This window comes from Leguminivora glycinivorella, chromosome 16 (genome assembly GCF_023078275.1).
Source record: "Leguminivora glycinivorella isolate SPB_JAAS2020 chromosome 16, LegGlyc_1.1, whole genome shotgun sequence".
Taxonomy (NCBI): Eukaryota; Metazoa; Arthropoda; class Insecta; order Lepidoptera; family Tortricidae; genus Leguminivora; species Leguminivora glycinivorella.
In genome coordinates, this window is record NC_062986.1 from 15,471,378 (window position 1) to 15,496,510 (window position 25,133).

The following is a 25,133-nucleotide window of genomic DNA, read 5'->3' on the forward strand; positions in this document are numbered from 1 at the left end:
ATATTGTAGGCTAAAGTTCAAATAATTATCATGTGCAAAAAACTTTTATCAACTTATCATAAAACGTCAGACGTGTAATCTTGTTGCTGCTGGCTTATCTAGGTAAGGACTAATGACATATTCCTAATTTTTGGTATTATCATGTTACCTGAAATTAATTGAAAATAAAATAACTCAACCTTCGGATTTCAAAGACAATTTACTGTGGTTTTTAAGCAAATCAGGTCTAGATCATTTTCCTATCACCCCTTGAAACTCTCTTGGGCATTGGATATTACAACATTTGAATACTTACCTACTAAAATATAGTAAATTGTCAGTGTGATAATTAATAGGTCCCACTTTGACGATTGCTATTAAGCCGCTTTGTTAGTTTATTCCTATAAAGATACAAGAAAATCACGTATTTATGGTAAGTGACAAAGTGGGATGTTTTACTAAACATATTATACTCACAATTAAACATCTACATGGAATAAATAAAGTGGATAAATTTAAATTACTGTCTTTTGAGTTAGACTTAAACTTATTTAGAGCCTTTGCATCAAGTCACCCAAGATAGGATTTTTTCTACTTTTAATAAGCTTAAGAGCATCATGCATCATTCACAGATGTTTCCGCTTGTTATTAGTAGTAGTAGTAGTTTACTGCTTCCCTACATCTAGACTTTTTTTTAACAGGTAGTCCAACGGGCACGCGACACATTTTCTCGCGGCGTCACCAAACCGCTAGCATGGCGCAAGCAGCAGCTCAAGAACCTCCTACGTATGTACGAGGAGAACTACAACGCGATGGTCGAGGCCCTCCACAAGGACCTGCGGCGGTCCAAGATGGAAGCCGTCCTGCTGGAAGTCGACTACTTGATCAACGACTTGAAGAGCATGCTGCACCATATCGACGAGTGGGCCAAGCCTGAACACGTAAGTGGATCAATAATTATGTATAGAGGAAGTCAGCTACAACGCGATGGCCGAGGCCCTCCACAAGGATCTCCGGCGGTCCAAGATGGAAGCCGTCCTGCTGGAGGTCGACTACCTGATCAACGACTTGAAGAGCATGCTACACCATATCGACGAGTGGGCCAAGCCTGAACATGTAAGTGGATCAATAATTATGTATAGAGGAAGTCATCTACAACGCAATGGCCGAGGCCCTCCACAAGGACCTCCGGCGGTCCAAGATGGAAGCTGTCCTGCTGGAGGTCGACTACCTGATCAACGACTTGAAGAGCATGCTACACCATATTGACGAGTGGGCCAAGCCTGAATATGTAAGTGGATCAATAACTATGTATAGAGGAAGTCGTCTACAACGCAATGGCCGAGGCCCTCCACAAGGACCTGCGGCGGTCCAAGATGGAAGCCGTCCTGCTGGCTGCTGGAAGTCGACTACCTGATCAACGACTTGAAGAGCATGCTGCACCATATCGACGAGTGGGCCAAGCCTGAACATGTAAGTGGATCAATAATTATGTATAGAGGAAGTCATCCACAAGGACCTCCGGCGGTCCAAGATGGAAGCTGTCCTGCTGGAGGTCGACTACCTGATCAACGACTTGAAGAGCATGCTACACCATATCGACGAGTGGGCCAAGCCTGAACATGTAAGTGGATCAATAACTATGTATAGAGGAAGTCGTCTACAACGCAATGGCCGAGGCCCTCCACAAGGATCTGCGGTGGTCCAAGATGGAAGCCGTCCTGCTGGAGGTCGACTACCTGATCAACGACTTGAAGAGCATGCTGCATCATATCGACGAGTGGACCAAGCCTGGACATAAGTTGATCCATAAATGGAATTTTGACGACGGGTCTGGCTGGTTAGTGACACTGCCTGCTAAGCCGATGCGCGATGGACCTGGGTTCGAATCCCGGTAACGGCATTTATTTATGTGACGAGCACGGAATGAAAAGGAATGTTTAGCCGTTTATAGCCTAAACTACCACCTGTCTGCTCGTTTGGTACGATAACAAACTTTTTTTTTAGTGCGAGATAACCTTCAACTCACATTGCCGCAAAATATTTACAAAAAATCGTCATGTATTATAATGATGCTAAAAGGCTAGTTTTTTAAATATAAAACACCTCGATGTTGTGACGGCGAACACCAACAATGCGTTTATAAAAAGAGTCTAATTGATTCCATCAATTAACATAGCCTATTGTGATATCCAGTCTCGATCAAATTACCTATCTCGAGCCGTAAATAAGCATTGTCACTTAATGAGTCTATACGTGCTTATCAAGTTGTAATTATGTTCAAAGGTTAGCAAAGATAAAAAAAACAGTAACATGCTAACTTTCCTATCTACATGTAATTCCAGGACTTAGTATAAAGAGGTCAGGTCAGAGAGTTCAACAACCGCTCTACTCCTTTAGGACTCAACTGAGTCGTCGAATACTGACGCGAACGTCTGATCTGAGCGCATACCGTTTTATGAAAGAAACCTGCGTTATCCATACTAATATTATAAATGGGAATGTGTGTGTGTCTGTTTGTTTGTCCGTCTTTCACGGCAAAACGGAGCGACGAATTGATGTGATTTGTTAGAGATAGTTGAAAGGATGGACATAGGCTACTTTTTGTCTCATTCTAACGCGAGCGAAGCCGCGGGCAAAAGCTAGTATGAAATAAATCTCGCAAAACAAAATGATTTTTTAACTATAATATAGATCGTAACAGATTACATAGTTTGAAAAGTTTTTTTCACTTAAATAAATATGATTACTGGAATAAATTCATTACAAATTTCTATGTCACCGTGCCACCATATACGGGGAAGGAAAACATGAAAAATAAAAGAAAACCTGTCATATCATAACAATATAACTATCATATATCAGCGGTGACGCTACCTACTCTGTACTATCGACCGGCGCCGGTATGTCCGATTGCCCGCAATGACCCTTTTATGATGACGATGACTTGTAGCCGACGTCAGTAATGTACGGAAAAGATTCGTGTTTGTAAATAATGTTTTTAAGTTACAGCGGGACAAATCTCGCCTGGGGGCAAATGTAACTGGGTGAATCAACTTTTTAGAGATAGAACAACTTTCTAGATTCGTTCTTCAAAACAATCCCACGTTTTTATTCTGATAAAACTGACAGTATCTCTCTTCCACAGCCGCCAAAAGGTTTCGTGAACATGCTGGATGAAGTAGTGATCTACAACGACCCGTATGGAGTGGCTCTCGTCATCGGCGCGTGGAATTATCCGCTGCAGTTGCTGCTGCTACCCATGGCTGGAGCCATCGCGGCTGGCAACGCTGTTATTGTGAAACCCAGTGAGCTCTCCGTCGCTTGTGCTAAATTCGTGGTGGAGATGCTGCCGAAATACTTGGATAATGTGAGTAATCCCACTTCTGATGTCAGCGATTGGTGTCATTTAGGCCGGCAAAAGCATCATTGTTAGACCCAGTGAGCTGTCCATCGCTTGCGCCAGCTTTGTGGTGGAGGCGCTGCCCAAATACTTAGATACTGTGAGTAATCCCACTTCTGACGTCGAGAATTGAAGGCATCGCGGCTAGCAACGCTGTCATCGTCAAACCCAGTGAGCTGTCCGTGCCTGTACTAACTTCGTGGTCGAGACGCTGCCTAAATACTTGGATAATGTGAGTTATCTCACTTCTGATGTCAGGGATTGGTGTCATCTAGACCGGCAACAGAATCATTGTTAGACCCAGTGAGCTGTCCATCGCTTGTGCCAGCTTTGTGGTGGAGGCGCTGCCCAAATACTTAGATAATGTGAGTAATCCCACTTCTGACGTCGAGAATTGAAGGCATCGCGGCTAGCAACGCTGTCATCACCAAACCCAGTGAGCTGTCCGTGCCTGTACTAACTTCGTGGTCGAGATGCTGCCGAAATACTTGGATAATGTGAGTAATCCCACTTCTGATGTCAGCAATTGGTGTCATTTAGGCCGGCAAAAGCATCATTGTTAGACCCAGTGAGCTGTCCATCGCTTGCGTCAGCTTTGTGGTGGAGGCGCTGCCCAAATACTTGGATAATGTAAGTGATCCCACTTCTGATATCAGGTTTTGGCGTTAATCTAGAGCGCCAAAAACGTCATCGTCAAGCCCAGTGAGCTGTTCGTCGCTTGAGCCTGCCAACTTCTTCCTGATCTAGTCAAGTACTTGGATAATGTAAATGATCCCACTTCTAATGTCAACATTTGACGCTATCATGGCCGGGAACACCATTATGTGAGTGATTCCACTTCTTAAAATATCGAGAATTGACTTCATCGTTGCTGGACAATGCTATGTACGTTCCATTCGGCAACGCCGGCTGCCTTTATCTTTTGCGCGTTTTTAAACAGATTCTCGTTACAGGACGCAGTGCAAGTGGTCGAAGGCGGCCCAGCAGAGACGACAGAGCTGCTCAAGCAGAAGTTCGACTACATCTTCTACACGGGCGGCACCAACGTCGGCAAGATCGTGCACGCCGCCGCCGCTAAGTACCTCACGCCCGTCACGCTCGAGTTGGGGGGAAAGAGGTAAGATATAAAACATTAATAATATTGAAGAGGTTCAATAGATGCACTGTTTTTAAAAGTAATAATAGCTCATGAGTTGTGAGAAAGAGATAGGTAACGTACTGTTAACATTTGTACTATGAGGGTTCAGTAAAATTCGTATTGGGTGGGTAAATTACTCCCCCTCATTCTCAGTGGAAAGATCAACGAGATCAATTGAGAGTTCCGTCTGTCCAAAATGGTGGACTACGTGTAATTGTGTATCAGCGTTTCTACGCCGGAAATAATGTCATTAAAGGTGCCGATACAAAATAGTCTCTTGAATTGATTGGCAACTGTATTGCAAGTCTTGAAATGCGATTCTCTCATATAAGTTGTTTACTTGTGCTCTGAAACATCCGGTCATCAAAGGTGAGGCTATTATCGGTCATCATACGTATATGTACTTTATAAATGTTAGTTTTTTACCGTGCTACGATAATTTTTCATTTATTTATTAATACAATGTCACTTCAGTATAAAACAAAGTCACTTTTTCTGTCCCTATGTCCCTATGTCCCTTTGTATGCTTAAATCTTTGAAACTACGCAACGGATTTTGATGCGGTTTTTTTTAATAGATAGAGTGATTCAAGAGGAAGGTTTATATGTATAATAACATCCATTAAATAGTGGAGAAGTACTGTTATTTTTGAGGTTTCTAATGTGATGTCGTAAATAATTACATGCGGGTAGATTATATTTATTTGTCTACCCCGAACATTTATATAAATTAATATCGGGTAGTTTTGTGTTGTTTACATCTCCGGTGACATTTTGCTGGGACGTCAGTCTTCCGCGACCACGGCCAGTGCAACCTGGCCGAAACGTTGGGAAAAAAGGTAAAAATAATGTTAATTAATCGCTTTCGACCTGTATGTGACTTTAAATATGTGTACAAAGCGCGAGAACTTAGTGTTATCTTGATAAGGGATAGGGATAGCGATAGGGATAGCGATAGGGATAGCGATAGGGATAGCGATAGCCATAGCGTTAGCGATAGCGATAGGGATACGGAAACGGATACGGATACGGATAATATGGGTATCGTTAGAGGGATACGGATAATCGGTCGGCGGTCTCTTACAATCAAAGTGCTCTAAGACGATCGTTGTTTGCTTGCTTGAAGATTACGTTTGCGATAAGTATAAGCAAAATGTAAAAAATTGTAAGGGATAATAGAAAAAAGTACTTTTTACCCACCGATCATATAGTGTCGAAATACGGGCTATGTGGGATGTTTATAAAGGTTTCCCCAGCGTATATAGAATTACCTACGCTGTGGTCGATGTGTAATATTTCTACAATCATTGCAAGCAAAAGTATTATGTGCAATCGAAATAATCGCAGATAAATATACCTACAGAGATAAATAAATATGGCTATAAACAAACCTGTTGGACGTGAACAATTGCCACTTGCAGGTAAACAGCTACATGCAAATAGGGTCGCTGAGTTCGAGGTCCCGATTACAACAATAGTACATTGTGCAACAAGGGGAGGAAGTTGAATATTACTAACGAGAGTAAGTTAAATCGCGACGGCTTTCCGGAGCGATTTAAAGACTCGAGTTAGTAATATTCATACTTCCCGAGTTACACACGATGTTTTTCATCACACTTGCATTATAAAAAATATGCAAAAAGGTAAAAAAAAGTTCAATGCAGTACTAGAAATTTCTTAACTCCCTAGGTAGAACGATTTTTCTATAACTCACGCTCCGCCTGCGTGCAATAACACATTTAGTGTGCGAGTGTGATGAAAACTATTAAATTATGTGGTATCTTGATTCCATTACAAGAATCAATGATTAGAGTACAATATTAGTTACATTATACAACAGCGGAAAAGAGGAACCTCGAAATGAGTGGCGATAAATTAAAACACGACCGAAGGGAGTAAAGTACTAATTTGCGGACGAGTGTGGAAAAAACACCATAATTATATGTACATACTGTCATATATTAAATATAATAAGATCATACCATCCCATACATTAAAATACGACCGCCTAAGAACGCGCATTCACTACACCACACATAGATGTCGCCACAAAAAAATGCCTTTTTCCCATCGATTATTTGTAGATTGACGTTAAGTGTCACTCTCGAGCCATAAATCTATGTCAAAAGTGACACTTAACGCCATCTACCGTCATCAACGTACGTATCGTCGTCTAACGTCATCGTAGAATACCGTTTGTGCCCAAATAAACATTAAAACATTAAAACATCTACAAGTATAATCGAAAGCTACAAGACATTTTTTTTTGTAGCGCCATCTATGTGTGGTGTAGTGTATGCGCGTTCTTAGGCGGTCGCATTTTAATGTATGGGATTGTATGATCTTCTTACATTTAATCTATGATACTATAAAAAATATCACTGCCTGTACAATTGTACTTTCTACTAATATTAGACGCTAAACCTTAAATATTTGATAACAGAGTTCCTAATGGCCACTACAATTATCAGATCAGCTCAGTGGTACTATAATATTGCATTGTCGCCTAACATTTTCGGCTTCATCGTAAACTTAGAATAAGAACACCATAATAACGTCAGATTTGATTAAAGACAGACAACGGAACTTAAAGAGATTACAGTACTTATGAAGCAATCACCTTGACCCTGATTTTGGAGCGAAAAAACACTTTTTCTGGAATTAGCAAACCTAATAGTTATCAATCAGTGCCCCTTGTCTATTACCGTTTCTGCAAATTTTCAGCTTTTTAAATCAACATCTTTGCCTCCGCATTAGGGTTGAAATTTTGAAAATCTCATACAAACCTAAAAATTCAACTTTCAGATCAAAAAATTTCGCCAGTATTATGTTTAGTATATGTTATTGATACATATCATTATGAGAAACTACAAAAAGTTGCGAAAATAGCGTCAAGAATCGCCAAAGTTTGTTTAGTTTCAGTACATTCGCCAAAATAGCCGCTAAAATACTGAAAATTGGCGATTTTTAACGCGTTTTGCAATTTTTGGTAGTTTCTTGTAATAATATGTATCAATAATGTATACTGAACATAATACTGCCGAAAAACATTTTTTATCTAAAAGTTAAATTTTCAGGTTTGTCAGTGAGATTTTAAAATTTCAAATTGTCGCAGAACATGTTGATTTCAAAGCTGAAACTTTGCAATAAAACTTCATAGACTAACGGCATTGATTGATAACTATTAGGTTTGGAATTCCAGAGAAAGTACTTTTGAAGCTCACCTTACCTGACAGTGTTATTTCCATAATAAGTAACTAGCAATTTGAATCGTTTACACTGCTTTAACAAGACAGCGTGTTTTTATAGCTGACTTGATAAAAGGAGGCGGGTTTAAAAAGTTTTGAAGGTTTTAATGACTGTATAAATTGTATGTATCATTTATACGGATATAATGTTCTGTATATAATGAATAATTGCGTGATTGTTGTCAATTATATCGATGATAGAATATACAAACCGCTATTAATGGCATTATGTTACGATAGTCGTCTACAATTTATATTTATATCTCTTTTGAAGGCTTTAAAAACCATCTATTCCATTTAAATCCATGTTTATGCTTATACCGCTACCTAAAGGTTGTCTTCATGGTTCAAGGTTCATGTGCTCTACCTACCCCTTTATGGGCTACAGGCGTGATTATATGTATGTATGAATGTAAGAAAAAAAGTGTCTATTAAGTGCGCAATTTTTTTACAACAGCGATAAAAAGCGTTGCGTTGGAAAATATTTTAACAATGTATAAAATGTGAAACGTTATTCGACTAAACATGGCCTAAACGAAAATATTACTTTGCTAAATGAAAAATGTCCAATAGTAGTTCGGATAATTTGCACAGAAGCGAACTGAACTGTGTGCGAACCAAGATTCTACGTAACGTTATTCGACCAAAAGTGACAGCGATAGTTTGATTATTCGGCTAAACGGCATTCGGCGAATCGTTGTCGGCGAATCAATAATCGGCTAAAAAATTGTCGGAGAATCATTAGGTAGCCGTCTAGAAGATATCCCTGAGGTCGATCCTTGGCATTTTCTGGCCAAGCACTATCCGTAATCAATGACCTGTAGAGAATATGCCAGCAAGCACCCATTGACGAAGAAATCGCGACACGAAAATGGAGATGAATTGGATACACTATTCGGAGAGGAGAAAGAAATAACGCAAGCATAGCTTTTGGCTGTAAACCGCAAAACGCAAGCCTTGGCTCCGGACGCCCGGTTTACTCACGGAAGCGGTCCGTCGAAAATGAGCTACGAGCGGCTGGTTTGAGCTGGAGCGAGGCCACGAGGGTCGCTGAAGATAGGAAGGCGTGGCGCGAGCTGGTGAAGGCCCTTTGCACCTCTGGGATGCCTTAGGACTACAACAACAACACAGAAGATATCGCTTTTGGTATCTTGACATTAAGCTGAGTGGAGACCCTTTCAGTGACGCTTAACAATAAATTAGTACTGTCTATGTAATTCCTAAATTTAAGCGTTTTCTGAATAAATTTCTTCTATTCTATTCTATTCTTTTTAGTGATAAGAGCCTCTTGTCTTACCTCTTCTAAGTTGCTGTTTAATTACTTACTATGTTGTTTTCTGTATTGAGGTGCGCAATAAAGAGTGTTTGTATTGTATTGTATACTTCTGGGTCTGCCTCTGTCCCGGTTTACCGTGGTATGCATTCCTTCGCCCATATGGCTCAGGCTCACAGATCCAGCTGCCTTTGATAGAAATGTTCCCGTGTTAAGGCAGCTCAATCCCACTTGAGCTTGACACCCCATCCATATCTTCAAACCAGTTTTGAAACACAGTTTGTTGTAATTACCCAAAGACAGTTAGTTAGTACACTTTGACAGTACTGGCTTCCGTGGAGCCCACTTTAATATCCTAATAGGTACAGCTTGGCAAAAGAGTCAAAATTAAAAAGTGACAACATCGTCATGATGTCTCCTCACACATATTGATAAGAAAGGGATGGCACGACGTTGTTGACACTGTTTAATTTCTGCTCTTTTTTGCTAAGTTGTAATTTACTCTTTACATTATTTAATAGACTTTTTATCTTCCAGCCCAGTGTACATCGACAGCACAGCGGACCTCGCTGTGACCACGAAGCGGATTCTCTGGGGAAAGTTCATCAACTCCGGTCAGACCTGCATCGCGCCCGACTACATTCTGTGCACCAAGGAGATCCAAGACAAATTCGTGGCCGAGGCCAAGAAAGTGCTAAAGGAGTGGTACGGAGAAGACCCGCAGAAGTCCCCGGATCTATGCAGGATTGTCAACAGCAGGCATTTCAGGTAATATTCATATTAAATTAACAGAGCTAGCCAGTGACTAGATTTTGACTATTGCCACTACATGAAAATGATACACAACTACAGGGTCGTGCCCGCCACCAATCTTTATCCCTCCGGTAATTAATGGACAACAGGTTGAAAAGCTGGGGAGATTTAATCACCGGTTTTAAAGATAGGGCATCTTCCAAATACTGGTTCTGCACAAGGAAAATCGACTTTCACCTCGAACACTTTAGACCAGCTTATGCAGTCAAACGCCTTTGCGTAGTTTAGTACAAAAAATTCTCTGTGAGCTGCCGTATGTTAAGTTTGCTCTCGATATTTTACACCCAGCTTGTTCCTTCGCGATTTGTCCTTTTAAAATTTTGATATACAGAATTTTACCTGCGAAACGAGAGAAATAAATTTTCGCAAAAAGTGCGATTAATTATGGTCGAAATCTCCAAACCAGCTGGCAGACCTTTTGACAAATGCTGAGCACTATTCTGTTGCCGTCCGGACCTAGACGCTTGAGCAATTGTGCGGTAAGCCCATCACCACCACAAGCCTTCAGTTTGAGCTTAGCTATTGCGGTTTCTCGGATACACAACTACAGGGTGCCCGGTAATTAATGGACAACCTTTTAACCACCAAGAGGGCATCTTATACTGATTTTCTGGACCAGTATAAGGTGCCCTTATATAGCGTTAGGGCTAGGGAATGAATATTATTTAAAATAGCATGATATTTGGAATAATCTATCAGAAATAATTGCATCGCTTAACTTCAAACTCGAGTAAATCCATTCTGCAATAAAGTTATTTATTTAAACATTCCACAATTTAAAAAAAGTACAAATGGCGGACTTAATGCCTTAAGGCATTCTCTACCAGTTAACCATAGGGCAAAACAGAAGTTAATTATCTTTCAAGGTATATTTTGTTTTAAGTTTGAAGCCAAGCGGCACAAATATTACTTGAGAATCTTGAGATTAATTATGAAATGGACTATGGCTAGAAGTAAACCAGGAGAACTTGAAGAAGAGTACTGCACTATAATCTTGGATGTGTTTTCCTTCTCAAATGTTTATTTTCCTATGAGTTTTGCACGTTTTCACCATAAATTCTTCTATAAACTTAACACGTGTTATATTCACGTCAGAGCATGATTATGTAATTATTTTTCTCACCGACCTTGCAACTTATACTTAGTACACACCAATAATAGTACATAGGTCATAAATAATGTAAGAATGTGGAAAAAGAAACGTATGAATTATACTGACTGTCTGATTCTGGGTGCAGAGACTCACAAAGACCTGCAGAATATAACCACCCGCGGATGGGAGAATCTCTCAGAATGGTTCTCCGCAAATGGTCTGTCGCTCAATAATGATAAGTGCTGCTACATGATATTTAAACGCGCATTCAACTCAATGAATCTCAACTGTTCTCTCAATCTGCCTTTTGCTAAATCGGATACAATCCGTTTTCTTGGTATCGAAGTAGACCAACATTTAAGATGGCATGACTGACCATATAAATTATATTGTAAAACGACTAGGAAGTGCATGTTATTCACTAAAATCGATGGCTAAAATTTGCGATAAACAAACTCTGAAAACTAAATATTATCATATGTAGAGAGTATAATCAGGTATGGTATCGAAATGTGAAACTTACTATACTCATCTTTAAGCTTTACTCCCTGTACGAAGCCAGGACGGGTCGCTAGTTCATTGTATAAGTTTTCTTTATTTTTGTATGGGGTATGCTACTAAGTCATTTTTGCTTTTTTTTTTAATTTTCTTCACAAAAAGGTTCCAATTCGTAATTAATTGGTACACTTTTCTTTTTAATTTTCATGTTTCATTTTTTGCCTCCGGATTTCAGTTGAAGTTTTTGTATTTTGTATAGAGGTTTCAATTTTTGAGGTTTTTTATTCATTTATTTTCTTTGAACCTTTAGCATGCTATTACGATGCCAATTCTTTATAGCAAATTTTTAAATTAGGAGACAATATGTACATAGATATATACCGCACACCACACAAAAAGTACTAAAAAATATATGAAAACTTCAAAGTGGATTCTTCAGGACTTGAAATGGAGAGGCAGAAGACAAAATCCGATGTCAAAATAATTTGAAATACTGTTGTATTGGCATCAATTGGCAAGTTTTTGTGACTGTACCCAATAAATATATAATACGTTTTTTTTCTCCACACAAAGAGTGACCCGTGAACCCTAGTATGCGCCCTTCAATGACCCCTTCGTCTTTATATCCGAAATTGACTGCTGTCCTTACATTCCAGCCGCCTCCAAGCGCTAGTAGACGCCAGCAAGGACAAGATCGCCGTCGGCGGCGCCTCCGACGCGCAAGAGCGGTTCATCGCGCCCACCATCCTCACCAACGTCACGGCGGGCGATAAGATCATGGAAGACGAGATCTTTGGCCCCATCCTGCCGATACTGCCTGTGCAGAACGCCTATGAAGCCATCAAGTTTATCAATGAGAGGTAAGACAGGCAACTTAATCGCCTAGACCCACACAGAGCGGGGCACGCCGCGAGGCAATATGCTCGCGCGGCAAACTTCCAATGTAGACGCAAAACTCCGGGGCTAGTATACATAACACGTTTGCCGCGCGATGCAGTCGCGACATGTCTCGCTCTATGTGGTCCCGGCTTACTGATGTGACCGAATGAGGGGCGAAAATATTTGTTCTAGGTTCAAACTGTAGGGAACTGATATTTGACTGTATTTTTTTTATACAGGGGAAGCAAGAAGACTATAGTTTATTCCATTTGGATCTTAAAAGAATGTAAAGAGAAAAGTGACATACTCAAATTGTTGTTACTTTTTCTACATAATACAAAAATTACATGATGAACGTATTGGCTGCATGACAGTGGCACGTGATTTTTTGTTTACATTAGAGCGTTTCTACATTATCCAATCCGGTATCGGATATACGAAGGATGTTAAACATGACGCCTTTAATATACTTGTGTGATATCGGTCCTGCATCCGATTTCAGATCGGATAATATGAAAACGCGCTTATTTTAAGATTCATATGGAATACAATAGTTGTGTGGGTCTTTATGTTCATTCGTGTTTTTGGAGTTTCTTTCATTTTGCGATCGGACATGATGTTGTACACAGTTCTTGTAATTGTTGAAACATTGTTAGCGGCCACTAATGTACCGGGTAGAATAGATAATCAGATAGATTTCATATTCATGTTCATGACATTTAAAGATGACTGTTAAAAATTCATTAAATCCGTCTTTGTATGATGTGTCTTTTTAAGGAGTTTATGAGATATAAGAAAAAAATCTCATATTACAACCAACATTACATTCCATTACAAGAACTAAGTATAACAACCGTGTTGGGATACATTACGTCAATTATTTTAACAACATCGTTTTCGGTGAATCATCTCAAAATCGTTTAATTGAAGGTTTCCATTAATATAACTCCATGTAATGGGTTTCCAAATGTATCAGAACATTTTAATTTACAATCCATTAATGTAATGGAATTCATGTATCATTTCAAAGATCGACACGCGATATTCCGTCCTGTCAGCGACAGAAGTAGCTATGAATGAAAGTTAAAACATTATCTCAGTGTTATAAATACATACTCACATTATACCTACTGCGTGTATATTTGATATTAACGCAAATTGTAATGAGTATAGGATTTTTGGGCGAAAATATTCTGAAGAAAATTTGGAAAACGTATTGACATTTCAACCATTGTAATCAGATTTGACGTCAGTAAATACGATGTTTGTAAATTAAACACAGTATATACATTGCTTGTTAAATTGTTATGACTGTTATGAGAAAAAATAAAATCGCTCATTGTTCATAAAATGTAGTGGTAACAGCTACTTTTGTCGTTGACATTGTTCATGGAAGAAGGCCGATTTTATCATAGTCATTGTTTTAAATTGTCGCATAAAGTCCGGATGTATGACGGACGCAATTGGTTTCCATACTTATTAATATGTATGTCTGGCTACTATGGCTCTGTCGTAGGTTTTATATCGGTTTAGTATATCGACAGGAGTTCAACAGAAGACGTTAGATATCCCTTTCAAGCTAGCAACGTCTATAGACGTCGTGACATAAACGTTAACTACACTTTAATTGACATACCTCGCTTGAAAACCGGATGTAAATAAAATACTGAAAGTTAAAAAGAGAAACCGACTGTATAAAAAAAATCAAGAGTTAGGTGGGTTTTCTTTTACTGTACCTACATTACGTCATAATTGCGTCAAAAAAAATGACATTCAAATGAGACCTAAGATTAGAAGCATAATATTAGGAAGACATTAGGTATGATTGTATCTACTATTGTCGTGTGTTGTTCAAAGGTTAATGCTATTCAACGCATTACATTACTCAACTCGTACGCATAATACAAAAGCCTACCTACATAATGTACTACGAGTGCTGAGGCATTACGATAATCAAGATACATGTCAACTGTGTCAGTTACCTTAAACTGGTGTAACGACACGAATCTATTTATTTAATATTACGGAGATATCAAAGAAGCTGTCAATAATTTTGAAAAATATGCTTTTTTTTTAAGGTGTGTAAGGTACAGCGGGGCAAATCTCGACTGTGGGACAAATGTAACTGGTCCATTTTTCCCATATTTTACAATGTTTGCATTATGTGTGTGGATACATGTAGAACTCAACATCATAGTGTAATAATGGAAAAAAATCGATTAGTTACAATTGCCCCCCAGTCGAGATTTGTCCCGCTGTACCTTATCGGGAATTTAAAGATGCGCCATTTTTGACGCAAAGGGACATGCCGTAGGGAAAAATCCTACAAAGATTCCCACATTAAAATATTGATCGTTAACGTTGAATAACAATAATTCACTTTCTTGAGAAAAAATTACAAATATTTACAAAATATTTATGGAGCAAAACACTTCTTATTTAGACACGACATAAACATTGTGTGCCATTTACTTCGCCACATCTTAATCGTCTGGGTCTCATGTCGAAAGGGTAATTTTTACAACCATATCTTTTCACCCTGATCTCTGTTTCACCATTTGGACAACAGTCACCTCGCTGGTTATTTGCCGTACATTTCTGATAAGACAAGTAAATATATGTATTATTTGTGTCCTTTCCAGCAGAAAGTACTTCTTTATCGCTTGTCATAACGAGTTATTCATTATAAAGAAAGATAGAAGCAAACTTTGTGTCATTTTAAGCGATAAAGTGGGACCTTTGACTAAATTTCGACACATATATTGACACTTCGACCTGAATTGTACAGAAAATAGTCAGAGGATTCTCAGGTGTCAAAATGCGGGTTTACACAGAATAAAAACTGTGCCGGAGCTTCGGAGCATTGCTTCGGGCGAGGCACGGTCCACCGACCAAGCTTGCGCAACAGCGTGCAATAACCGGGTCCACACAAAGAGAGGCAACTTCCTCGCGCGTCAAACGGGAATGGATGGATGTGTTCGACACCTCAGAACCCGCCTTCTTGGGTAGCTGGGTGTGAAAGGCCACTTAAGCGTCGCTGCGGTGGCTGTGTGGGGTCGCGCTCCCGTAAGGGTGCGGTGAATCGCCAAACGGCCAATGTAGCCACGGGCATCCTCGGCCAATGCGTGGCTACTTTGCCTAGTATTTTCGTGAGTCGTGAGACATCTCGTTTTGTCTTGATGACCCTTATTTCATTGTAAGCGCGGTGAAACATGTGCCTGATTACATATGATACTCATGAACCCATTTACGTTTCCTTGTGTCGTCTTGTTCACCGGCGTGTGACGGTTGCAGGGAGCACCCGCTAGTGCTTTACGTGTTCAGTACGGAGGGCAGCATTCAGAAGTTGTTCAGGGAGCAGACCCGCTCGGGCAGTCTGGCCTACAACGACACAATCATGTTTTACGGCGGTAAGGCTGGCATGCGAGGGAAATCGGTGAAATATGTGATAAAAGACCTTTCCAGTATTGGAAACTTGCTTTTCGATAGATATGTCGTTGACAACTTGGGACCTAACCTCTCCCCAAACATATAAACGCCGACCACAAATCGCATAGTATGAACATGCGTGCGGGCGATTTTAAGTCGGCTGGCGCGGTATGTTTGTGGAAACCCTAAGGCGACAGTGGCAAGCGGCGGTCATAGGTTAGAGCGAGACTCAGCGATGGGACCTTTCATTCGCACCTATGGCTGCCGCTTGGCGATGTCGCCTTAGCTTAGTGAAGCTGAGTTTAGACCAGCAAGTTACTGCTGCAAGTTTTGAGGCGCAACTATAGGTAAGAGTGAGTGGCAAATATCTCTTTCTTGCATATACTTCTGTCACAAAACTTGCACGTCTAAACTCAGCTTTAGACAAATATCATTGCCAGGCGGTCAGATGACTAGATTTTTTATTCGTATGGCTTAAATTTATGAGATTTGCGACCAAGAAACATAATATTAGCCTCATATCAGCGTTCGATACTATACGCAATACCACAAAAAAAAATAGGCATCATTATGATATATACATTCCAACAAATTCTTGTTTCTTGTATGTAAAAGGTCTTTTATTACTATTTCATTCAATTTCCTTGCTGTATATTTAAAGCCAGTACGGGTGATGGGCCAGATATGCTTGTCATAATAACGGTGGTGGCTAGTTCGCACATTTTTGCTAAGTGGTGTCGGTTTTGTAAGGTCGAGGTTCATGTTTTTGGTGGTGGTACAATGCAACTTTAAGTTTACACTTGGTAGGTTATTATTATACATTTGACTGTCTTAATGTTTTTGTAAAAGAAAGTTAATATTACAAGCAGTGTGTTTTAAATATTACCTTTATTGTACAAAAAGTAGCCTTAAAACATTTGTCAAGTATACAGGATGAAATAAAAAGTTATTATGGGACCAACACAGAAATCGCGAAGAAAATAGGCTGTTCCATAGAAATGAGCGACATTGTGACAGTTGAAATGTATGGAACTGCCAATTTTTTTTTTTGCGATTTCAGCCTTGTTCCCATAATAAAAGTTGTTCAATATGACCCCAAAAGTCACTATGCACAGTTTGAATGGTCCTTTTTATTTCATCCTGTATATTTACTTGTTATTCAAATTAGACGCTATTTTTAAGATATTTGTATAAACTGACAGCTAGAGATATCCCGTATGATTAATATTTAGACGTATAATAATTAATGTAGTAAAACTAAACACTTTTTCTATGAAAGCTACTATAAAACTATAACAATTAAATATGTAAATATAACCTTTATCTACTTACCAGCAACACCAGAATATGCTTTAGAGAGTAAATGACAAACATTTTTTGCCTGTAAATATAATTCACCAAACTTTTTATTTAAACAAAAGTTATTTTACTCTCTAAAGCAATGAGGTTAGAAACTTGACTATCATAATACAGAGGTTACCTCTTCTTATCAGATATATAATGCAAAATACTTTGACACCGGCGTAATAAACCAAAAGCAATATATCTTCAGAAACACTATCGCTGCTGGCTACCAAGGCTCCACTAACAGGAGAATTCTTTCAGTTCAGAAGATATATTCTATTTAAATATTTAAATTACAGGCCAACCCCAATTTCAATTTAGACCACTGGGAGTCCCGCCTGACGCCTATACAATGTACATTCATTATTTTATATGAAGCGGAGACCTCTGGCCGCGAACTGATGACGAGCGCAGAGCGTCATGTCAAAGCTGATCATACGTAATGTATGAAATACCTTGATTCGCGCTTTCTTGCGTCCAGTCCAGACTCTCTGGCATCTCGCTTCGCGGCAGTTCTCGCTGGCATCTATATACTAGCATGAACTACTTATTGGCTCGCGAGAACGCAACTCTGCCAGACAATCGGCCCTGAAAGCAATCGGTTCGCGGTTTCAAAGTCAATTTCCAACCACATGTAACACGGTGGCAGCGCCTGACTCCTCCTTTGCTTGCTAGAGAGAAGCCGCTGACGATGTACATCTTCAGCAAGGACAAGGGGCTTGTGTCTACTATAGTGGACAGCACCAGCTGTGGCGGCATCTGCGTCAACGATACTATCATGCATATGGGAGGTTTGGAACTTGCACTTTTCTGTGTCTGTGTCAAGTCAGTTCTCTAGGACACGAGGCTTGTGTCCACTATAATGGACAGCACCAGCTGTGGCGGTTGAGTCAGCTATACAATCATGCATATGGGAGGTTTGGAACTTGTACTTTTCTGTGTCTGTGTCAAGTCAGTTCTCTAGGACACGGGGCTTGTGTCCACTATAATGGACAGCACTAGCTGTGGCGGTTGAGTCAGCTATACAATCATGCATATGGGAGGTTTGGAACTTGTACTTTTCTGTGTCTGTGTCAAGTCAGTTCTCTAGGACACGGGGCTTGTGTCCACTATAATGGACAGCACTAGCTGTGGCGGTTGAGTCAGCTATACAATCATGCATATGGGAGGTTTGGAACTTGTACTTTTCTGTGTCTGTGTCAAGTCAGTTCTCTAGGACACGGGGCTTGTGTCCACTATAATGGACAGCACTAGCTGTGGCGGTTGAGTCAGCTATACAATCATGCATATGGGAGGTTTGGAACTTGCACTTTTCTGTGTGTCTGTGTCAAGTCAGTTCTCAAGGATACAGGGCCTGTGTCTATAATGGACATCACTGGCTGAGGGACTGAGTCAACGATACAATCATGCATATGGGAGGTTTGGAACTTGTACTTTTCTGTGTCTGTGTCAAGTCAGTTCTCTAGGACACGGGGCTTGCGTCCACTGTAATGGACATCACCGGCCGCGGGACTGAGTCAACGATACAATCATGCATATGGGAGGTTTGGAACTTGTACTTTTCTGTGTCTGTGTCAAGTCAGTTCTCTAGGACACGGGGCTTGCGTCCACTGTAATGGACATCATCGGCCGCGGGACTGAGTCAACGATACAATCATGCATATGGGAGGTTTGGACTTGCACCTTTTTCTGTATATCTGTATAAGTTAGTTCTACCTCGACGGTAAGGAGCTGGTTTCCACCATAGTGGCTTGCACCTATTATACGTAATAGGTTAATATCTAAAATCTACCCCACTCACCAACAAAGGTTTTATAGGATCCTTCAGGTGTTTGAATGGTAAGACTAGCCTAGCTACGAGCTACGAGTATAATCGCTTTTCACACATCGCCAATGTACAATGGTGATATCAGTGCCTAACCATATAGGTAACATTTTAATTTCCTATCAGTAGTAGATGCTTATATAATGAAGGTTGTGGATGGTAGTTTTTATTGCATGTCTTTATATATTAGTATTTATTAAACCTGTAAAGTGACTAACAAGTACATGCTGAGATCTAGATAGTATTATAGTATACGTACAGTACAGTCAGCTGTTAATGTAAGTACTGTGACAGCCAAAATGCCAAATAAATCGTAACTCACATTTGCTACCATGAAAATAAATATTTGTTCCGGTGCTTTGGTGTGAGCCACAGTATATTGGGATGCTAACTTCAGAAATCCCAGTCATTTAAATACGAGTAAATTGAATTCCTTATGGATGCAAAGATGTATAATATGTATTTTTTTTTGTACTTGTTTTTAGTTTTGCAGTGATTTAGTATTTAATACTATCATGCTGCATAACGATTTTGAAATAAAATAAATAAATAAATAGATGGCGCTGTGCATATGGTGCCATGTTTTGCTCTAAATTTAGTAAAATAAAAAATGTGAAAGTCGTTCTTTATTTGATTAAATTATAAACTAAAATTAACTCCAGTTGGCTCCATAACCTGTCGAACACGTATATAATAATGGTTACTTTCCTCAGTTGAAACGCTACCGTTCGGTGGAGTAGGGCACAGCGGCGTGGGCGCGTACCACGGCAAGGCCACGTTCGACACGTTCACGCACAAGAAGAGCTGCCTCATCAAGAACTTCTCGCCGATCGGAGAGAAGCTCGCTTCGTGAGTATACAGCTACTTTACTTTTTAACCCCCGACGCAACAACGACGAGGTGATATAAGTTTGACGTGTCTGTCTGTCTGTGGCATCGTAGCTCCCGAATGGATGAACCTATTTAGCTTTAGTTTTTTTTTCCAAGGCTGAATTAGTCGGAAGTGTTCTTAGCTATGTTTCTTGAAAATTAGTCCACTATGTCGGTTCTTTTTTTTTTTTTTTTTTTTTTTTTTCAAAATTTTAATTTTATTTTTTTATTTTTATCATGTAGGTACGTTTGATTGATATTGCCAGAGCAACTTCTACACACTTACGGGTTAAGTTGAGTTTACGGGATTTAGTTTTCACATCAAATCAGGCAAAAGTGTAAACTTTTATTTGAGGAAAATACTTAAGAAAAAACTACATTTAATAAACTCTATAAGAGTTACTTCTACAGATGTAGTGCATAATAGTTTTCCATGGTATTAGCTGGGAATAGTTCGTATTTGTCATGCTACTTCGGTCAACATCAATACTTTTTGTGACAGAGACTGACTGAAATATCATTAACACTCGTGCGTTTCCGTGAATTTACTATTAAAAACCATTTTCTATATCTGCCGGTGTAGCCGAATGGCAATCGTCGACACCAGACGCCGGCAAAAATGCAGTCTAGCTCTGTCGCGCCAATACGCAAGAGCGATAGAGATAGATAATTACGAAACAAATATTATCATGAGCGTTTGTGCATTCGGCTACGCACACTGTTCAGTTTTACAAATTTTAACAACCTCTGTCTTTAGTTTTTTTTTCTATTTTATGTGAAATAATCCAATAGAATGTGTTTCTTTCCCCAGCGGCCGCTACCCGCCATACACCGACGGCAAGCTGAATTTCATCACGGCACTGATGCGCAAGCGGCACGGGCCCTCGTTCGCCGCATTACCCTACTTGCTGTGTGTGGCGCTCGGCGCTGGCATTACCTACGGCATCGTCGCCTGGAACAAGGTAAAAAAGTAATCGGTAACCCCCCACTACTAAAACACAGTATAAAGCTCGACGGTTACTTATGGCTCAACTAAACTTCTGGTTTCCTAGGATAGCGGGGCCGTCTCGATATTCCACCTATATCTATACATATTGTAGGTCACCGTTACCTTAGAAAATTCCAGCTTTAGGAAAGTGTCATAGACCCAGTACGCACTAGACTTAGAACTTGTATCTTTACTGCATAAGCGGTATTTTTATTCATTCATTGCGTAAACCAATTTTTTGTAATAAAAATCGTACAAATACTAGAAAGTCTTATAAGTCCATCAGTAAAGTTTCTAAATTTTTAACCGCCTTCCAAATCTCAAGGGAAGGGGTTCTCAATTCGTCTGTAATTTTTTTTTTTTTTTTTTTTTTTTTTTTAATGTTTGTTCCTCGATATCTCCGTCGTTACTGGACCGATTTTGAAAAATTTTTTTTTGATTGAATGTATATGCATACAGATTGGTCCCATTTTTCTCAGAACCCAGTTCTGATGATGGGATCCTGGAGAAATCGAGGGAACTCCTCAAATCTGAAAGGCATACATATAGTGATTTTTGTGTTTTTAAAGGAACAGCATGCATTTACGTACGGAACAGTGACATTTGGTGCAGTGGAACTCCTGATGATGGTCAGAATGGAACTCCTCAAATCTGAACGGCACACTTATAGTGACTTTGGTATTTTTATAAGAACAGCATGCACTTACGTCCAGAACAGTGACATTTGGTGCAGTGGAACTGCTGATGATGGTCAGAACGGAACTCTTCAAATCTGAACGGCACACTTATAGTGACTTATTTTTATAAGAACAGCATGCACTTACGTCCAGAACAGTGACATTTGGTGCAGTGGACCTGCTGATGAAGAGTGAGCCGCCCTTGGTTAGAGTTCCGTTCTGATAATCATTCTATTCTCATCTGTAAGTACTTCAGAATCATCCAAATTTCAAAATTGGTTCAGAAATGACGGAGATATCGAATAACAAACATTAAAAAATATACAGACGAATTGATAACATAATCCAACATTTGAAAGTATTTATCACCAGAACCCCAAAGGAAGGCGGTTTTTTTTTTCTTAAAAATTATGTAGATCCAATTTCTTGTTTAAAAATGTTATTACGAAAGAAAATGTATAGTAGCTTAGGTTAGTTAAGTTAGCATATTTCTAGTATTATTGGGTAGGATTAACAATCAAACTTTCTCATTCGCTTACTTCGATAACAAGCAAACAAAAATATACATATTCTCAGGTGATAATTTTTGACATTTATGTCATAAATCATTAAAAAATATGCATAGATTGTTACCTAGTTGATGATGTTAAAAATATTGTTGTGATATTTAGTTTTATTTATCTACAGATAACTTTATAAGAATAGAATTCTTTCACGCAAAATGAAGTGTAATCCTGTTATTATTTTAAATTGGCATTTAACTTGTGTATATTGCAATAAACATTATAAAAATTAACTTGTGTTTTATTATAACATCATCCGTAAAAGTTAGACCCTGGTTCGATTCCAGGTATGGGCAATATGTACATATAAGAACTTGTACCATGCTATACCATATCACGGTACATTTTAGGTACCTACCCTATATAGTTTTTTCGCAATAAATAACACAAATCAATTCAACAATGAAGTAGCTATTGGTTATCTAATAAGTCGCGTGTCTTATCGTAGAATCATACATATTATTATTATTATCTAAACTTTTTATCACTACTCAGATTTGAATACATGAATAAAAAAACATAAGACAATTAACTTCAGTGTGGAGGTTGTCAGTTTGAAAAAACATTGCCTATCGATTTGAGCATCGTCTTAACTTTTTATAGATAAACCTGTGTACCTGTCTGTCTGCCTTTGCATTGTAATCATAAGTGGTGCTGGTACCTACTTAAATTACTCGTACAATATCATAACATAATGATACAGGTCAATCCAAGAGCAGGCAGGAGCGAATGATAGAATGAAAATATATGTGTGTATCACCTTAACCGATAAATTGGTAATTGGTAATTTTTGGCAGTTAACACTGTACCAACCAAAGTTTCGTTCACTCCGTTCACACATCCTGGGCCCGTAGACAAAATAGCTAATCTCTCACAGTGGCATCGGATTTGACACATTCTAGCGGACTGGGTGTTTTCATTACATAATTATTAAACACACATTACACAATAATGTCGTTTTAAACCAAAAAGCCCGACTTGTGCTCATGGTAAAGTAGCTAACAAACGGCCGCACCGTACCGCGGCCTTGGATTTTTTTACGTAAGTGAAAACGAGAAAAAAATTACTCTTTCTCGCTTCCACTTACATGATAGTATGTAACTTTAAGCAACAAAAGTAAGACCTTTGACTAAACTTCGATAGAATTAAACTATCTTTGTTTTTTTTTCAGGCGGTGTCTGAGGAGCTATAGACGAGCGGACTGTAAACAGACGCAAGCAACGAAGTACCAGGGATATTTGTGATAATATTGTTATATAAGAAATGTTATATTATATCTTTACTATTTTAAATAATGAAACTTAATATTTCTGGCATTCCGCTCAACTGTTGCATTTATGTTTTTATATTTTATTTTGTTTACTGTGTACGTGTATACACAAATATAATGCTGTAATCATGAATTATACCATACATTTGTAATACAACAGCACCGATAACATGGCCGCGCGATAAACGATGAAACATAAAACATCAGGCCGTCCCTACCGCACTTACAAATAGTGCGAAAGGGACGGCCTGATGTTATATTATTTATCGCGCGACCATATTTGCCTGCCTGGTCATCTCTTTGTAACATATAAAGTTGAAAAGTCAGTTTTGCGCCTGAATATTACAACAAATGTTTAGTTACAGTACCTACACAATAATTATTTTATGATTGTATTAGCCAGATACTCGTATTAGGCCAAGTCAGCAAGGACCTTTAATATTTCAAGCTTGCCATCTGTCACGAACATTTTTAAATCATTTTATTTGGACACAAATGTTCTTACTTGTTTAAAACGCTTTTTTATTAGTATAATTTACTAGATAATTATAATGTTTATATTATTTTTCTAAACTAAGTCACTGTTCCCCTAACGAAGTTACTTAATGTATAAAATACTAGAACACTAGACAGCTACGTAGGATGTATGTTTTAGTTAAGAACCTTAGGTGATGGTTTTTGAAGATTTCCGTTGCCTACATTTTAAATGAATATTTCATATACAATTGTGTAAAATGTGTAATGATATTAATGATGGATTAGATTGGTTTCGTGCGTATTTGTTTTTTAGTACTAACACCCAAAAGAAAGGGATGAATATAATTTTCATTATTCAGAAAAATGGTGTTATCAATGTTCTAAGACTCCGTGAAACGGAAAACTTAGCCCGGTCGTCGAAAAATTCAGCTTTAATTAAAGGCGTCCGCTTACGTGGAATCGAGTCTTCCATAAATTTACTATGAACGGCGAATTCTATTCTACGTGGCGCCAATGGACGCAGTTTCATAGTAAATGCAGAAGGCGGTAAATTATTGGGATTCGATACGGCGAGCCTAGTGGACGCCAGCCTTATGTGAGCTACGACATTCCTTAAGATTCCGACACATTACAACGGCAGTATTGTTTGAAATGTTTATGTAAATACACCTTACGATTATCTTATCTTATACTATTAAACGAGCAATTCTTGTATATTTATTTATTTATTTATTTATTTATTTATCTATTTATTTATTTATACCGACGATCTCGGAAACCGCTCTAACGATTTCGCTGAAATTTGTTATGTGGGGGTTTTCGTGGGTGAAAAATCGATCTAACATATCCTTAGGTCCCGGAAAACGCGAATTTTCGAGTTTTCACGCGTTTTTCTTCGCGCGCCATCTCGTGTGGAGTAGTTGTATTGTTGAGACAGAAGTCTTTCGGTCGATGTAAGTATTATTTACTTCAAAGACTAGATGGCGACACAGGTCAAGGCTAACACGAATAGAAAAATACACTCTGAGCTTTTGTGACGAAACGCGCGCCATCTCGTGTGGAGTAGTTGTGTTGTTAAGACTGAGAGTTCTTTCGATTGATCGATGTAGGTACTATTTATTTTCGAACTAGATGGCGACACAGGTCAAGGATACGAAACAGAACCGAGCGAAGCTCGGTCGCCCAGATATTTTAAATTAATCCAGGTAGGTATTTGAGCCATCAGTGTCATATATCGTACTAAATACTGTCCTATAGTGTAGGGGCCATAAGAATGTGAATTGAAAAAGGATAGATACCGTGAGGGAGGAATGACAATGGAAAGGCTGTTTGTTTTGTTTGTTTTTATTGGTTGTATAAATAAAATAA

At 38.9% G+C, this 25,133-nt stretch overlaps 1 protein-coding gene across 6 annotated transcripts; it reads left to right on the forward strand.

Annotated features, from left to right (window-relative positions):
- The first annotated feature begins 659 nt into the window (after window positions 1–659).
- On the forward strand, window positions 660–24,443 carry LOC125234534 (aldehyde dehydrogenase family 3 member A2). 6 transcript variants are annotated; one of them, XM_048140804.1, is made up of 10 exons: window positions 661–851; window positions 1,535–1,603; window positions 3,128–3,349; window positions 4,336–4,499; window positions 9,578–9,808; window positions 12,101–12,304; window positions 17,772–17,887; window positions 19,635–19,770; window positions 20,602–20,752; window positions 23,190–24,443. In XM_048140804.1, exons 1-10 carry the CDS (start codon window positions 768–770, stop codon window positions 23,208–23,210), a joined length of 1,398 nt encoding a protein of 465 aa, XP_047996761.1. In that variant the 5' UTR covers window positions 661–767; the 3' UTR covers window positions 23,211–24,443. The 6 variants fall into 6 exon arrangements, with proteins under 6 accessions (XP_047996762.1, XP_047996761.1, XP_047996760.1 ...); XM_048140803.1 differs by lacking the exon at window positions 1,535–1,603 and having other exon boundaries at window positions 661–920; XM_048140807.1 differs by lacking the exons at window positions 661–851; window positions 1,535–1,603 and adding an exon at window positions 978–1,095.
- Window positions 24,444–25,133: the final 690 nt, after the last annotated feature.